This window comes from Wolffia australiana, chromosome 2 (genome assembly GCF_029677425.1).
Source record: "Wolffia australiana isolate 7733 chromosome 2, ASM2967742v1".
Lineage (NCBI taxonomy): Eukaryota > Viridiplantae > Streptophyta > Magnoliopsida > Alismatales > Araceae > Wolffia > Wolffia australiana.
Window position 1 is genome coordinate 25856437 of NC_135836.1, and position 18520 is coordinate 25874956.

At 42.7% G+C, this 18520-nt stretch overlaps 1 protein-coding gene across 1 annotated transcript; it reads right to left on the reverse strand.

Moving 5' to 3' along the window:
* Positions 1–1253: 1253 nt before the first annotated feature.
* LOC144700258 (NADH dehydrogenase [ubiquinone] 1 alpha subcomplex subunit 13-B) lies at positions 1254–9972 on the reverse strand. The gene is made up of 3 exons (XM_078571727.1): positions 9660–9972; positions 1692–1763; positions 1254–1627 (listed from the first exon to the last, which is right to left on the reverse strand). Exons 1-3 carry the CDS (start codon positions 9872–9874, stop codon positions 1483–1485), a joined length of 432 nt encoding a protein of 143 aa, XP_078427853.1. The 5' UTR covers positions 9875–9972; the 3' UTR covers positions 1254–1482.
* Between the last annotated feature and the right edge of the window lie 8548 nt (positions 9973–18520).

Here is an 18520-nt window from a genome sequence, read left to right on the forward strand (position 1 = left end):
TTCATACACTCTCTTTCTCCCCTTCTCTCCATATCTCTATTTCTCTCTCACTCGCTCTCTTTGATACACACTCTCTCTCCCTTTCTCTCCATATCTCTTTTTCTCTCTCACTCCCTCTCTCTCTCTGTTTATCTCTCTCTCGATCTCCCGCTCTCTCTCTCTCTCTCTCTCTCTCTCTCTCTCTCTCTCTCTCTCTCTCTCTCTCTCTCTCTCTCTCTCTCTCTCTCTCTCTCTCTCTCTCTCTCTCTCTCTCTCTCTCTCTCTCTCTCTCTCTCTCTCTCTCTCTCTCTCTCTCTCTCTCTCTCTCTCTATCTATCTATCTATCTATCTATACGTCTCTCTACGTTGGGAGTGACGTGCGGGAAAACCATTTCTTCCTGCTACGGGGCACTCTAAACAGGCTTCCTTCCATGGAACAAGGATGAAGAAAAAGTTAAGGCAGAGAATGAACAACGCTGTACGCATGACACATTTCTTAGTACTGGTATTACAGGGAGTGCGGATAGAGAATAAGTTCTAGCAGGTATATGTGTGTCAATCGTGTCTTGCCTAAGAGAGAGAGATCTGTAGAAATAGAAGATGACAAAAGAGGGGGAAGAGAGAGAGAGAGAGATGAGAGAGAGAGAGAGAGAGGAACACGAGATGAAGCTTAAAACTCTTATTTCCCCCACATTTAATCTTTAACATTGGTTCGCATTTATATAGAAATGATTATACTATATATAGTTATTCTGTTTAAATCATATCTGTTAAAATTAGTATAACAGCTATGGTTCTAACTGTCTTTGACAATCTATATTGAATCCTAGTCTATGTTTAAATCCATCTTTAACCCTATCTATATTGAATCCTAGTCTATGTTTAATCTATCTTTAACCCTATCTATATTGAATCCTAGTCTATATTGGAACTTATATGTTTCTTATTTCATCTAATCTCTAAGGAGTGTAGGGTAGTACGTGTATCATTACTATTTGTTAACCGTTATAAGAGTCCCTATTGGTCCACTGGCGAGTTTCCTTCGTTACTCTGTGCTTCGTCTTGTTTTCTTCGCCCTTCGTCTTCAATATGATCAGACGGCCATAGTGGAAGAATATATCACTTGCAGACATTATTTCAAGCACTGTCTGAGAGACAAATGAATCGCCCTTAATCCATGCAATATTTCCTAGGACCGACGTGAGACAAAAAAACAGAGATATCATCTACGGACATTATTTGCAGGATTTTTGGAGAGAGAATGTGAACTTAGCTTAACGCATGAAACGCTTCATAGTACTGAATATGATCAGACGGCCACAGTCGATGAATGTATCATCTGCAGGCATTATTTCCAGCGTTCTCACCAAGAGAAAATGAACCATGTTTAATGCAAGAAACATTTCTTAGTACTGAAGTTAGAGAGAGAAAGAAAGACAGAGGTAGGGAGAGATGTTCCCGTATGGATGTGATCAGAAGGCCATGGAGGGATAGGCTGCAGCATCACCAGACATCGGGGCGGAGTTCGCCTGTCGCCGGCGGCATCCACCGGCCCGAATTGTAGACGCTCTCCCCAACCTTCCACCCGGGCACATCCTTCATGATCCGGGCCTCCTCTTCCAGATACTTCTTCCATTCCTTAACGAACCTGGAGCAAATATGGGTTTGAGGCAATGGTAGATAGAGAGATAGAGAGAAGACATGTTTTCTACCTTTCATCCTCTTCAGCTTGAAGGATAGGGAGAATGGCTCTCCTGGCGGCGTATTTCTCCTCCTTTATCTCTCTGTGAGATGATGAAAACAAAAATTAAATATTAATAAAAAGGTAAGTATAATGTTTGATCCTGTTTTGTTCATTTAAAGAGAGAGAAAGGGGATTTCTCCGATTTTATTGATTTCGTACCAAACGAAGACAATACACACAGAGTTCTTCGGGTTGTACTTTCTTTGACCATTTCTCGAGTAAAATTATAAGACATACCTCAACCTCTACTAACGATAGTGCAGACCGATCACCGTATATATGTCATGGGTTCTTCAGTTTGAATGACCTCAAATAGAGACCTATGCTTTTGCTTTAGTCCTTGGATTAATCAATTTAGTGTTCGTTTTCTTCCTTCACGAAGCATGGGAAACTTTTTTATTGTCAACTCCAGACCAATTCAAGAATGAAGAGATGATCTTTGGATATCTTCAGTCTACTGAACAAATATCGCATATTGCATCATATACTAAAAACATTAGCAAGACCAATACATACGAGCACAACATGTGAATTTCCAGAAAGAAATTCAGTTAACTCGGAGAAATACTGGACTTCGACCCGTATATTAAGACCAGCCGCCAGGCTTGCATGCCAGGAAAATTTTAGAACATTACAGATGCCCATGTGATGAGACATGGAATAGAAGTCAACCACCTGTTCTTCAATGTTCATAATACACAGGCAATGAATAATTAGACCAGAATCAAAGAATACCGGATATCAAAGATGAGAAATGCAAGGAGTTCGGAAGTTTGAAAATTGCCGAACAAGATGAAAGAACAGGAAAAATAACCTTGGAACCAAAAGAAACTAACCATGACAGAATGGGAACCACTGATGACCACTTTTATTGCGAACAAACAAATCTACATTACTGAGGTTATTCCTACCTGCCTTTGAGCTGTTCTCACAGCATTATGATATCCTACAACGAGATAACTATCATAACCTCTTAGGACACCATTCGCCAAAAACACAGGACATTTTTCCAGCAAAGTGTAAGATATAACAGGAAACTGGATCTTTTCCAAAATAAGAGAGATCTGAAAGGTATGGTAAAATAAGATTCAAGGGTAACAAATAGGTCTCATGATCTGCAGGACATTTTCGGAACTATTTCTGCAAAAAAAGGGTAAGTCGGTAAACCTGTAAACAAAAAATCAGTAAAGTTCCTTTATTTTAAGAAAGAGGACGATCAACCATAAATGGGGATATAAATAGGAGACCTACAAGTAGGACCAAACTGCCCCCCCCCTCTTCCCACTTCATCCTTCTAACCCAGCTGGAAACCAAACCTTCCAACCGTCAAAAGTATCCACCCCTAGAAAAATTGAAACGGCTCATTCGTAACTTGATTATTTCTGGGCAGAGTTAAAATTTGAAAATCCTTCAGGAGCACTTCAGGAGCTGTATCAGTACTTTCCTCCGCATTGTTAAAAAACATGTGTACTGCATTGAATCTCCCATAGGGTGTGACAAAGAATTTATTGAACTCTGGATGATAGCACATGTAACCTCTCTGGTTATTTATTAGAATACTTGATGAACGCACACTTGATTGCCATTGGATTAAAATTTCATGTCTGCATGTGAACATAGATTGTACATCCAAATATTCTAGACATCAGCCTAGCCTTCAATACTGCCTGCGAATGTGTAAGAAATCACATCAATTGGGCTCTTATACTCAGTTACGTTTCCAGAGTTCTTTGACTCTGCCTCTCCCAATCAGACTTTGAACATATTTGGCTGAAAAAGGAGGGAGCTGGGTGCCAGAAAATTAAGTCCGATCATCCTCTCAACCAATATATTTTGTGGGGAGTGTTGATACATCATAAAAGAAATCCACAATACCTCTCTGGCCAAAACAAGTGTCCATTGTAAAGTTGTACTCCATAAGGTTATCAGATCAGAATATTTTATCCTCATACCAGGTTGATGATGAATTAGCTCAAACAATTGTACAACCACTAATGATACTTCTACCTTGGACTTCAGCAAGTACAACCAGGTCAACTGAGTACAAACATCCATAAATGTTAGAAACCATTTATGCCCTAGAAAGACTGGTCACTGGGTATGGGCCCCACACAATTCTATGGATACAATCCAATAAAATTAAACTTCTATTTTTCAAACATTTAAAGGAAGCTCATGAATTAAGCCAACCGTCAAACATCACAAAATAGGGTACAAAATAGGGCATAATGAAAACTTGGTTTATGCAACTCAAATGCGAGGTGGCCCATGGGCATATGCAGCAGCACAATACGTTCCAAAGTTTGCAGAAGTGGTGGGAAATCCTTAGAGGAGTATGAAGCCATCTTCTCTTCTACACGATGAATTCCTCTTCCTGGTTACCTTATCACAGAGAAAACATTCATTCTTTCAAAGAAAAAAACGCCATCAACCATCATCAACTAATTTCTGCAATGAGATCAGTTTTTCCCTGAGGCTGGATACATACAACACCCTCTTGGGTACACATAGCGAGTGTAATACTCTCAATTCTTGAAATAGCCAGATCTACACCACTGGTCATGATTACCTATTGTGGTTCACAAACTGGTAAATATGTAGGAAACTGATTCAGATCTAGGGCTGTATGATCAGTTGCCCCATTATCCAGGATCTGATACACCTCTCAGACTATCAAACACAATGTCTGGAGAATTGTAATCAAAGACCTTCAATATTGAGCCCCAAATGGATCATTCAGGTCAACAGATTGAAACAGATGTCAGAGAACTAAGGAGAATGGAGACAGCGAGAGGATGAATAACGATAAAGAAAGTAGGTGAGAAATGGAGGAAAATGGATCGACAAGCCGGATGGGCCTAGACACCAAATCAGGATAGGGAATCATTTCCGCACTTTAGCCAGTCGCCACAACAACCCACTTCAAGATTCTGGCATATTCCTTTCCTCTTATTTGGACCAGCTCTATTAGATGAGAGCACATGCTTCCTTATGTTGACCGGCACTTGTTTGACCTCATGTAGATTCAGAGAAGACTCGCAACATTGTGTGGTTCATTAACCCGTAAATAAGTGGCAAACTGATTCAGATCTGGGGTCATATCAGCAGTTGTCCCGGTATCCAGGATCCAGGTATTTTTACTAGGTTCTGGGAAAAGCGTTACACAACATAAAGCCAGTGTTTCACCTGAACAAGTTCTAGCTGTGGAACGATTTAGAGCCTGTTAATCCTCTGGGACAAATCACTTCTGCCTTCAGTGCCTGCACATTCTCCGATTCTTCCCCGAGGAAGTTTCACCAGCTTCTTGAGTCTCCAAGGTTGCAGCATATACTTTCTTGTACTGCCAGGGCTGCTGCTGTTGATTCATACTGCCCAGTTTCTTGCAAATATCACAAGTATGATTTGAGTTTGCTGCAATAAACACAAAATATAATGTACCGAGATTCCCCTTTTTGTGTATGTCTTGGTTTCAACTTGGGACCTTGCTGAAGCGCTCCAGTTGAGTCTCCATGGACTGTCCTGGTATCACCTTTCATAGTGGAGAAACTCCAGATGCTTGCCCTGCTGCATCTGGGACTAGCTTCAGTCACTTTTCATCTAAGGGAATCCCTTAACAGACTAATCCAGGTCTGAAAGCTGCTCACGATGGAGAATTTGGCTTAGAAAACATTTGTATTCTAGAATAAGACCCATGAGAAAAGTAAAGAGCATCTACTAAAGAATATACTTTCCCTCCTTTGAATGGGGATTCTCAACTGGCCGGTGATGATCTATCGCACTCCACTTCCCTTCAATTGGTTAGAAAAATCATGACAGTAGCTTCCCCTTGCTTTGTCTGAACAGCTTGTGCATTTAACTAGTAAATTTGCCAACCCATGGGTTGTTTAAAGCAGCTCTAAATATTCTCAGCACACATCTGCTAGATGGATTCCGCATCTCTGGACCTATAGTTTCCAGAAGCCATTGGTGAATCAAAGGCTCCTCTGACTTGCATGTTTTATCCTATGGATCCTATGGAGCAACAGGATCCCCCACGAGGTGGTCTCTAAGGTACCTGGCCTCCAAGGATAACTCCATTAATTAGTGCCACTGCTATGCATTGAGTCCATTAAGCTCCATCTTGATATCACTGAGCACAACCGTGACCTTGTCTCCATCTGGTGACCACAGTAGTAGATGACTTGCTCTTTTCTTCCATTCCGGACTTGGTTTTACCTCTTCATGCAACAACAAATCCTCCAGGGAGAGCGAGAATATATCAAGAAGCAATCTTAAATCTGGAGCAGACAAAGGCTGATACATGTTCACCAGCTTCGTCAAACACAATGTAAAACTTAGGCCTTGATCAGAAGAGACAGTTCGGTGTTATCCTGTTCCTCAAGAGCATTGTTGCTTATGTCAAACTGTTGGCTAGGGTGTAGACAAACAGAAAATAATGTTCCACTCATGACATAGCCTTGGCGCAGGAACAGTGTAGAAACGCTACTTGAATCCACATGCCTTGCTCTGTTTGAAACAGCCAAGTTCTGAATCCACAGAATTAGATTCTCCAACCCTCGAGTCTACAAGGGGGTTGCGTTTGAGTTCACAAGAACCAGAGCACTCTCCAGCAAAGAGAACATCCAGAGGGGAGCGATAGAACCCGCAGTGATATCTACCGCAGAATGACCTTGCTAGGTCCGGGGTAACTCTTCCGATAAAATGCTTCGCGATAGTTAGGATCTTAAAGTCCGACAGCGCGACTCAACGAACACCAGAACGTAGTGTAAGAACTATAACCACCAGACGATGCAAATCCGTAGAGAAAAACAAAAGAAACAGTAATCTCTCCAGTACGAAGGAATCAAACTAGAAGAGTGGATAGCTGCAGGCGAGGCCGGATCGGCTCCCTCCTTGCGAAGACGATGGGACAAGTCGAATCAACCCTTCCTCCTCGAGAGAATCTCCTCGTAACAACTTCTGATCGAATGCCTCCTTCTGCCTCTGCTGTTCCCACTTTATTCTCTTCTGCTCCCGGTAGTACTCATTCTGTTGGGCACTCGGACTCCACGCTGGCACGTGACATGGCCACTCTCTTATGCCGTTTGCTTCGATAAGTCCTGGGGAGGACTGTATCAGGGAGAAAGAGGTTCCTCAACAAACCAAAATACTTCAATTTTTTCTTTTTTTGATGTTACAATGGGGCCTGGTATAGGACACCAAGAGTTCAGGGTGTCTATAATGATGGTACCCTGAAAAAGACAAAACATTGGGAAAAATAACTCTGATAAGATAAAACAGAAGATACGGAGCCTTACAGGCCTGAGCAGAGATATTTAGCAGATTCTAAGGCCTATAGAATCTGTCAAAAGACATTGTGAGGCTTGGGAAGATTCTGGCAAGACAAAAGAGAAGATCTGCACCTCTAAAAAGGTGTAGTAGAGATATTCTGCAGATTCTGGAAGAAGAAGAATCTTTCAGAGGATGTTGTTAGAGACTTTTGTGGGCCTCTAGGTACTTCGTAGAGATCTTGTCCACTTCTAGAAGGATGTCCATCTTGAGCCACCACTTGCTAATGGGAATTAAGATATCAATATATGGGTTTCTGTCCTACATCAATTCATCCAAAAAGGTCGGTTTAAAAAGCATACAAGAAGAAAATAAAAGGGGGGGAGGGGGGGGAGGAGGGTGCGCTGTGTAACTTAAGTGACTTATTCGTATTGCCCATGCGGGAGATAAGTTGCTTTATCTGTTGACCCACTTACGGAGATCAAAAAATGAGATGATGGGCCACTTAATAACATCTCCTGTTGGTACAACATATACATCAATAAGCAATAAAACAAAAGCCAGTCTAAAAAACTCTGATCAGATGTTGGGTATGCACACAGATCAGACCCAGGTCAGCTATTAGTAGGCAAAATTATTACTCTCTCACATTTCAGACCTGACATTGTGTATGCAGCAGGCCAACTCTGCCAATTCATGCATGGCCTCTGAGAAATTCATGAGACAAGCAGTGAAGATGATACTTTAGTACTTCAACAGTATCATTGGCAAGGTTTTCTGTTAAAAGGGGATTACAATATGGATCTCAGAGTTAGTACTGACGCAGATTATGCAGCGACTATGCTTGATCAAGGTCTGCCTCTGGCTACTACTCATTCTTGAATGGAAACTTAATCCCTTGCAAGTGAAAGGCACGTTCAGTCATCACACATTCCACTTTTGATGCCGCAGTTCTGAGCAATGGCTAAAAGAAAATATGGAAAGGCCCTCTTGATAAGTTCAAGATCCCACTATACATGTCCGACGCAAGATATTTTGCAAACATAAGACGGTTGTTGACCTAGCACATAAGCATTTGTATCCCTTGATACAAGTCATTTCATATCGGACCAGAGCACAAGCATGTTAAGGTTGCTTGTCATTCAATTAGGTAGAAGCTTGAGGTCGCATTTGGAGTACTCCCACAGATCCTTTTCTCTATAGTTGGACTTAATATAGAAGTAAGATTTCTATAAAAAAATAATAAGAGATGAAAAAGGGATTTAACAAAACCAGTAAACGAGAAGACTTCATCTTACAAAGAAAAGGGTAACAGAAAAGTGGGAATTTTTCTCCAGTCCAACATATATGTATTGCTGAACGCTTCTACTATAGTATTTATTCCCACATAATGAGGGGCCACGATTTTTTCTGGTCCTAATGCTTTCATAGAAATAAAAGACTAACTTGAAAATAGTGGGCGTGCAACTTTTGCGTCATATTAGCAAAAGATCATTGGACAAATTAAAGGACCAAAAATAAATGCCGATGAATTGTTAACGAAGAACTTCATCTACAGAAATGAACTTTGACTCGCAGATAAGCCATGCATCATAAAATGCAGCCGTCTCTTTATTGATCGTAAGATCATCTAGTGCATCCATGCCCCTTTTGAATGAAGGAATTGGCGTAAACTTATACCAGTTTCAAGAAATAAAAACCAATTTCCGTCATGGGCTTAAACTGTGTACAGTATCTCTGGTGTTCCCCTCTCAAAATTCGTTGAAATGACTCTCTGGAATCCAATTTCGGCTGAAAAGTGATCTGTGTTTCCTTTAGCTAGATGGCAAAAATAACAGTTTACTTGACTTCACTGTTTTCCTGTCTCTGCCTCGAAGATCCTCACCAATAGAAGAACAAAAAAGGAATTATATTTATATTCATCTGATTGTAAAAGGAAATCTATTTTTATGTGGTATTAGATTTCCTTTCCTACAACCATAATATTGAACTTTGTACATTGTACAGATCAGCAATCAGTTCTTTGGACATGCCATCTCAATCTACCCTGGCTAAATTCCCAGGTCCAGTTCTTCATTTTTCTTTTTTTCAAATCCAAAGATGACCGAACATGCTCTGTAGCACACGCCTCATACAAAGGTGTACCCCCGAGATTTGATGACACCCACTCTAACTGGCAGACCAGTCGTTAAAGAGCAAGAGAATGAAAAAATGTCACAATAAATAATCAAGAACAATAATAAAAATCAACGCCACATATAAAATTAGAAATTAAATAAAAATGCAAAACGGATCAACAGGGAGAAAAAAGACTCCCAAACAATACATGTGGTTTTGGCGAAGACAATGGCTACTTCTAAACGAAAATTAGAAAAGAGAACTAGGAAATTACCAGTCAAAATTTTGCTGAAAAATACATAAAACTGTAATGTTTAAGGCATCAAAGTAATTTCCTTGACGTAATGTTAGACATGTGTAGGCATTCACAGCGCTACACGAAGCAAAACCGTGTTTGATACTGCAAATTTGGAACCAGAGATTATCGAGTCTATGAAAACCGATAAAAAGTGAGAAGAATACAACCAACACAAGTTGGGGCCAAACAAAGATGCCAGATCAATAGTTATTTCCATGAAGGAAGAACAATTTTCAATAGAGAAATACCCACCGGCGGATCTTGTTGCCCTGTCCGACTTGGTACATACCCCATGCGAAAGCTCCAAACGCTGTGAAGAAAATGGCAGCGGCGCTGGGACCCTTGTTAGGGATCCTGCGGGCGTATCTAACGGGCGCAAAACCACCAGGAGGGGGTCCGTCTTGAAGCAAAGGCATCTCTTTGACGCTCACCATGCCAGGCGTCTTCCTAATCGACGCCTCCGTCATCCTTCCTCACTGAATTCCTCCTCTCTTCGATTGCTCTGCGAGTATGAGTGCTCGTTCTGGGTCGGCCGATCGGAAAAGGGTCCGCTTTTCTTTCCAATGACTGTTACTGGTCTCAATTTAAGTGTTCTTGGGCTGATGAAATTGACATTTTTAGTTTAAGGATATTGTTTTGGCCTTACTGACTTGTTAATTTGTAATGGTATTTTCCTCAAATAATGTGTGATTTCAAAACAGAATCATTTTTTCAACTAGAAACTAGTCATTAATACCATGAAAAACAAGTAATATTCCAAAGGGGAATGCCAAATAGTAGAAGGCATCGTTTGGGTTTCTATGAGCTTTAGTATTGTTTTCTTGAAATTATAATGCAATTTCATAAATACAAATTATCCATCTTTTCTGCAGAAACGAGGCATTGATATTATGAAAATGGCCAAATTCTTAAATGATACTGTTTGTTATCCATGAATAGTTGCACTGGCTAAGTGAATTATGGTTATATCAAAAATTCAATCATCACTTATACTGGAATATGTATTATGAATATTTTTTATAATATTCATAATACATATTCCAGTATAAGTGATGATTGAATTTTTGATATAACCATAATTTTATTTATCGAATACTTGAGAAGGAAATCAAAATATCTGAAACATATGATTTATTAGATAATCACTAGAAGGAAATATAGTCTCACTCATATGATGATTATGATTTATCCTCCAACTATTAGCATGGAGACATAAAGGACAAATAGTTGTGCTCTTTGGGTAAGAGTTCACTAATTATGTATTCTCAATATTTTATTCAAATGATACTAGTGAAATAAAAATATCTGAATGATTAACACGTATTGTGCTGCTCATATGATGACTATGGCCAATATTTTAGCAATTAGTGTGGATACACTAAGGAAACATAGTGGGTGTTATTTTGGTAAGATTTTTTACTAATGCTTGAATGGTATTAGAGCTTGCCTCAATTAGATTGATTCATTTCATGGTCATATAAGTGGTCCTTAATTCAGGGACACCAAAGACACCTTGTAAATGGGTGGTTGTTTTTTATCTATGATAAAGACTGTTTACTCAGGGATTTCAAACTGTCTGAGCTTAGATGCATAAAAACTTCAACGAAGATGATTGTGTGATCAAGACTGATCACCCACTCTTGGTGTAACAGGGGACAACTCTGGAAAGATGATGTCGTTCAAATACCAGGCTAGGGTAGTGCAGATACCAATGGCGTTCTCTAATGATTTAGACATACATCATTAATTACAGGTAACTGTACCCAAAGTCACTCAAAAGTGTTGCTCGGATGAAGGATTGTGTGCATGATAACGAATGATGGTAAAGGTTTCATGAGAGTCAAGATGTAGCTTGGCACTTTTGAGTGACTTTGTATCTTCTAGATCATAAGATGTAGCTTAGCACAACAAGGGTTGCGAATTCAATCTATTTGGTGGCGACGACGTCAATGCATTGACACCGGATGTGCTACGAACGTCATCCGACACGCTAGGCATGCAAACTCCTCATCGACATCAACCAAATAACCGCCAGACTTCGGATGTGCCACCACTGCCTCCCCAGACGTCCCGCGTCCTGACATGTCGCCAACGACAGATCCAGAACTGCCCTTTGACGTGACATGATTACATGTCTCCCACGTTTTATTTTTTCGTCATTTCCCATATTTTTTCTTTCCTCCAAGGCCTATATGAAGGCCAATGTCGTAAGAAACACTTGCCAAAGTTTATTTCAAGAATTGAGTTTTCTTCTTGGAAAAGCTTGCCCTAACGCTAGCCCCGCTGGACCTTCGCCACCACTACCGCTGTCGCCGCCACCGTCGACGAAGAAGTCTTCACCCGTCTCTAGAATCAGCCCGACTCCCGACTGCCCTACCTCCTGCACTGCCGACATGCCCTCTAGTCGCCCTACCTCCTGCACTGCCGCACGCATGGATGCCCCCACATGCAGCGCGCCGGCCGCCAGCACCCACCACCCTTTCCCGCCAGCCCCGTGCGCGCACGGTCCGGCCGCCCAGGAACGCTGCGTGCCCGGCTGCCTGCGCTTCCAAACGCCCTCAAAGCTACTAGATCTGCGACATCCTCTCAAAGCGCACATCAATCGTCCCCCAAAAAAAAATGTGGTGAATTGCCCGCAACCTCGTCACGCACCCCTAGTGTAGAGACACCCCATCGCCAAGGCCACACAACGCCCAAATCGCCGAGCCTCATTACGATCCGAATTCCCTGCAGCCTCAACCCGCCCTCTAGTGCCAAGATATGCCCGAACTCTTTGGTGTCGTGTGTTCTTCATCCAGTATTCCTCTAGAATTCGTCCACTGCCGTCGGATTTGCTTTGAGCTTCTTTGAATTTCAACGAATGGTGGATTAGGCCTTTCGTGAGTTTTCCCGCTAACGCGAATTCGAAGTATTGGGTTTGGTGCTTAGGCATTGTCGTGGTGGTTGAAGACAGTACTCCCGCCCTCGACGAGGAAAGGGGCTGCACCACCATTATTTTATCAGATTTAAGTTTACAAAACCGATCGTGGGGATTTGTGGTCTGGATTATCCCTCTGATCCTACACCCTATTAGCATCCAAAACCTATCGTCCTCACTTCCCGTCTCCTTGGTCATTTTGCATCCATCATCTAGTTGTACTACATCAAATTGGTATCAGAGCCTAACCTGTGTCAGCCTTCCCCTTCCGCAGTCGTAGACGTCATTTCATCATCATTAGATTTGCATGCATATGCATTCAGGCAAACGCGTCTCCGCTCCAATGACTGACCAAACCCAAGATGGTCGCGAGGTGTCCATCCCCGTCCACGAGTCATCCCCACCTGTCCCACCAACCTCGTCACATGGGGACATTGATCGCGTGTTTGACATTGTCCAGAATGGTTTTCGTGATGTAAATACACGAATAACCAACATGAACAACCGTTTAACCAGTTCGATCGATGTGCTTAGTGAACGGACTTATCAACTCAAAAATCGAGGTCGTGATCGAAATCGTTGTGAACGCGAAGACCATTATCCGCCTGAACCTAGACCTCGAGATCGTGATAGGAATCATCTTGACTTTGATGATCCCATGCGACCCGAGAATAGATCCGCGAGTCAAAATCAGAATCGTCCCGAGCGAGAGGATCTGATTCCTCCGGAGGTTAGAGCTCTAGTCCACGATAGGAATCGTCGAGACGATTACTATCGGGCTGAGCCTAGAACCCCAGTCCAAGATAAGAATCAACCCCCGCGGAACGATCCCTATCCACCTGTGGATAGAAACCCGATACATGATGGAAATCGTCCACCACGTTACTATCTATCGTAGGAGAGGATCCCAGAGCGTGATAGGAATCATCCCCCATGAAATGATCCCTGTCCACCTGATGATAGACACCGAGGGTGGAACGGGAATCGTCTAGAACTGAATGATCCTTATCCACACGAGGATCGGGTACCCCCTCGCGATCACCACCGTGTGGATGATGACAACCAGTGGCATCAAATTCAAAGAAGTGTCAAAGTTGTTGTTCCGTATTATGAGGGATCTAGGGACCCTAAAGAGTATCTAGATTGGGAATCTAAGCTTAATAGTTATTTCAAATGGTACAACATGCTTGAGTGGTAGAAAGTTCAGTATGCCGAGATGAGACTAGGAAATCAAGCCAAAATCTTTTGGGAGAATCTTAAATTTTTTATCTATAACTGACGAGAGGCACCCATAGATACTTGGCCCCAAATGAGGGACAAACTACATGAGAAATATGTCCTATCGCTTACTTAGATAATCTTCTAGATCAATGACATAAATTACAACAGGGTAGGCCCCCGTCTCCAAATACATAACTCAATTGAAGGAATTTTACATGAGATGTCGAGTTGAGGAGAACCCCCGAGTTGTCATATCCCGATTTAGAACTGGCCTTAATCTATACTTAGAGACAGAATTACTTGTTAGCAAGGCTGCTACACTTGAGCAGGCCTATCAGATTGTAGAAGACCTTGAACTCTGTCAAACCCTATACAACACTCCCATCATTAGTGGTTGTCCTGCTTTTACCGATCGCGCTCATTCATCCAACCCCGCCTATTCCAACCGATTAGCTCCGCCTAACCCACCGTTAGCTCTCCTAGCACCGGTACCTGTTTCCACTCGCACTCCCACTGAACACCGTCCTCTAGTTTCGACACCATCATCCAGTACTCCGAACACTCGTACTACGTCTTCCCTCGATTCCATCGCAAGAGCTCCACCCCAAACCAATTCAGCACAAATTGGTCCGTCTGGCATGACCTGCTTTAAGTGTCATAGAGCTTCCCAATGCCCTTCACGAACTCTACACATAGGTCAAGAACCCTTCAACATTGTGCCTGCCATAGACGAAGAACCTATTGACGAAGAAGAATATCGCATAGATAGTTATGTAGTAGATGAATTTGTGCACGAGGATGGTTTAGTTAGCTTTATTGGCATCACTGACTGCCTGCCATCCCTCCCTCGAACGATCCATCTACATCTGTTAGAGGAATTGTTCGATGTAATCTCACCCATCCTTCTACTGATGATTCCGCATTGAGGACGTCCATATTCTACACGTACTTTAAGACTAGTGATAAAATGTGCAAGACTATCATTGATAGTGATATTTGTATCAACGCTGTCTCCGACATTATGACTTCTCATTTGGGATTACCCTTGATTGATCACCCACATCCCTATTATGAATCATGGATCGACGCTACGTTGATCCGTGTGAAGATTCAGTGCCTCCTTCCTCTCAAGGTACAATCTTACGAGAAAGAAGTGTTGTGTGATGTGTTGCCAATGAAAGTCGGCAGCATTATCCCAGGTCCCTCTTGGCTGTACGATAATGACGTACACATCTTCGGTATAAATAACACAGGTTCCCTCCTCCATCAAGGAAAGAAGATCACATGGCCCCCTTACACCCATAACCCTAAAAGACCTTCTCCGAAATCTACACCTCTAGGTCTATGCATTCTCAATGGGCGCCAATTTCAAAAGGACATAGATAGTGAAATGTCCATTTATCTAGCCATGATTCCCGATCATTCCTTTGAGAATTCTACACCACCGCCACTAGAAATTTCCCATTTACTAGCTGAATTTGAGAGTGTCTCTCCCAAAGACTTACCCAATGACCTCCCACCCATGTGTGAGATCCAGCACGCTATCAACTTCAGTCCTGGATCATCTCTACCGAATCTTCCCCATTATCTTATGGTTCCCACATAGTACTAGGAACTTCAGCATCATGTCCAGGACCTCGTGGACAAGGGATTCGTCCAGGAGAACCTTAGCCCATGCGCCGTACCTGCATTGTTAGGATGGGGGAGTTGGCACATGTGTATTAATTGTATAGTCATAAAATAAGATCACTATCAAGTATAGGTTTCCTATTTCTCGCATTGATGATATGTTTGACATACTGGCTGGTTCGAATATTTTCTCCAAATTGATCTAAAGAGTGGATATCATCAAGTCCGAATCCATCCTGGTGATGAGTGGAAAACTGCCTTCAAAATCAAGGATGGATTATATGAATGGAGGTTATGCCCTTTGACTTGTTGAATGCACCTAGCAAATTCCAGCGGTTAATGAACCACATTCTTAAACCATTCATAGGAAACTTTATCGTGGTTTACTTTGATGATATACTCATTTACAGCAAATCCAAACCCGACCACGTCCATCACCTGCGCCTAGTGTGTGAGGTTTTAAAGACCGAGAAATTATATGACCACCCAAAGAAATGTTCGTTCCTTGTTGATCATATCTCATTCCTAGGTTTTATCCTATCGGCACAAGGTGTATTAGTCGATCCGGCCAAGATAAAGGCCATGACCTAATGGCCGACCCCTAGAAATGTCCATGATGTTCGTAGCTTCCATGGCTTAGCCACCTTCTATAGATGTTTCATTTCTAACTTTAGTACTATTATGGCACCGATGACCGAGTGCCTAAAGGGGACTCATTTCGAGTGGACCGAATTGGCGCAGAAATCCTTTGAAGAAATAAAGCTTTGAATGACAGAAGCCCCCATCTTGCGTTTACCAGATTTTAGTAAAGTATTTGAGATTGCTTGTGATGTATCGGGGTTAGGAATCGGAGGAATATTAAGTCGGGAAAATCATCCCATCACCTTCTTTAGTGAAAAGTTGAACGATGCCAAGCTCAAATATTCTACCTATGACAAACAATTCTATGCTATCCTTCAATCCTTAAGTCGCTGGCGTAATTATTTACTTTCTAAAGAGTTCGTTCTCTATTCCGACCATGAGGCATTGAAGTATCTCCATTCTCAATAGAAGGTAAATCCAAGACATGTTAGATGGGTCGAAATATATCCAGCCATATACTTTTGTCCTTAAACATAAGAAAGGAGTCGAGAACCGAGTGGCTGATGCCCATTGTAGATGCATCCACCTCTTGAGTGTAATGAAGGTAGAAGTTATCGGCTTTGACCAAGTGAAGGACCTTTATCCCCACTGCCCGGACTTTGCACCCATCATCCAGGCCATAGGAAATTACCCAAATCCTAGGACCCAAGATTATATCTTAGAAGGGGGATTCTTATTTTATGATCTCCGCCTATGCATCTCGTAGTCTTCCCTCAAGGACTTCCTTGTTTGGGAAACACATGCCGGAGACCTAAGTGGTCATTTTGGGAGAGATAAAATGATCGCCACTATAGAGCATAGGTTCTTTTGGCCATCCCAAAAGCGAGATGTAGCTAATATCATTTTCGAATGTCATGTATGTGCTCTCACTAAACAGATTAAGGAGAACATTGGCCTTTACACCCCTCTACTGGTACCTCATAAGCCTTGGGATGACGTGAGCATCAACTTTGTTCGACTTCTGAGAATTCTCAAGCGTCACGATTCTATCATGATGATGGTAGATCGTTTTTCGAAAATGGCTTGTTTGATTCCTTGTTTTAAAACTTTTGATGCTTTGCATGTCGCTCAACTTTATTTTAATGAAGTTGTTCTGCTACATGGGCTTCCCAAGAGCTTAGTATCGAACAGATATGTCAGATTCACTAGCTATTTTTGGAAGACCCTTGGCACTTTTTGGGGAAGAAGCTTAAGTTTTACACAGCTTTTCATCCCCTAACTAACGGGCAGACTGAAGTCGTTAATAGAAGCCTTGGCAATTTGTTACGATGTTTGGTTGGGGATAACCTCAAATCTTGGGACACTATCACTCCGTGTGCCGAGTTTGCCTATAACGCATCAGTCAACCGTATCAGTGGCATGAGTCATTTTGAAGTCGTTCATGGTCATCCACCTCGCAAACCTACTGATCTCATGTTACCGTATGCTAGAGTCTCAGACGATGGTCATGAATTTGCAAGTCATATTAGAAGTCTGCATGAAGACATTCATAAACGCATCATGAGTAGCAACACTACATATAAAGAGACCGCAGAATTACACCGTCGTTTTCGCGAATTTAAGGAAGGTGACATGGTGATGGTGAGGGTTAGGCCGGAGAGATTCTCTTCCAAGCGGGCTACCAAGCTTCATGCTTGTAGTACTGGGCCGTTCCCACTCCTCAAACGAGTAGGGGAAAATGCCTATGCCGTCGACATACCGTCCACGTGGGGGATAAGCATTACTTTCAATATTTCAGATTTGGTCGCATTTAAAGCCCCACCTCCTTCATCTACGGACCCTTTTCTACCCATGGACTTTCCAGTGAGTGAGTTTGACTTGTCCATTCTTCCCTCACGACCTTCCGATTGGCAAGAGAACATCGATGCTATACCGGACGAAGTAATCACATTCCCCAAAAGTGGAACTGCACGGAAGTTTTTTGTTCGTTGGCAGGGCAAATCATCGACGCACGACATGTGGATCACGGAAGAGGACCTAACTCGTCTACGCCCCAAATTGGTGATCCCACTGTAGTCTTCTGACACTAACTCGATGGAGTCGAGTTTTTCTCACCCCAGGGAATTGGTGGCGACGACATCAACGCATCGACACCGAACGCGCCACCAACGTGATCCGACATGCCGGGCATGCAGACTCGTCATCAACATCAACCAAATAACCTCAAACTTCAGACGTTCCACCACCGCTTCCCCAAACGTCCCGCGTCCTAACATGTCGCCAACGATAGATCCAGAACTGCCCTTTGACGTGACATGATTACACGTCTCCCACGTTTTATTTTTTCATCATTTCCCGTATTTTTTCTTTCCTCAAGCACCTATATGAAGGCCAATGTCGTAAGAAACACTTGGCAAAGTTTATTTCAAGAATTGAGTTTTCTTCTTGGAAAAGCTTGCCCTAACGCTAGCCCCGCTGGACCTTCGCCACCAATATCGCTACAGCCGCCGCCATCGACGAAGAAGTCCTCACCCTTCCCCAAAATCAACCCGGCTCCCGACCGCCCGTGCCCTCCAATGGCCCTACCTCCGGCATCGCCGCACGAACGAACGCCCCCACATGCAGTGTACCGGCCGCTAGTAGCCACCACCCTTGCCTGCCACCCCCGCGCACCCACGGCTTGCCAACGCTCACCAGCCTTGCTCGCCAGCCCAACCACCCATGCACGTCACGCGCACGTCGCACGCTCGGGTGCCTGCGCATG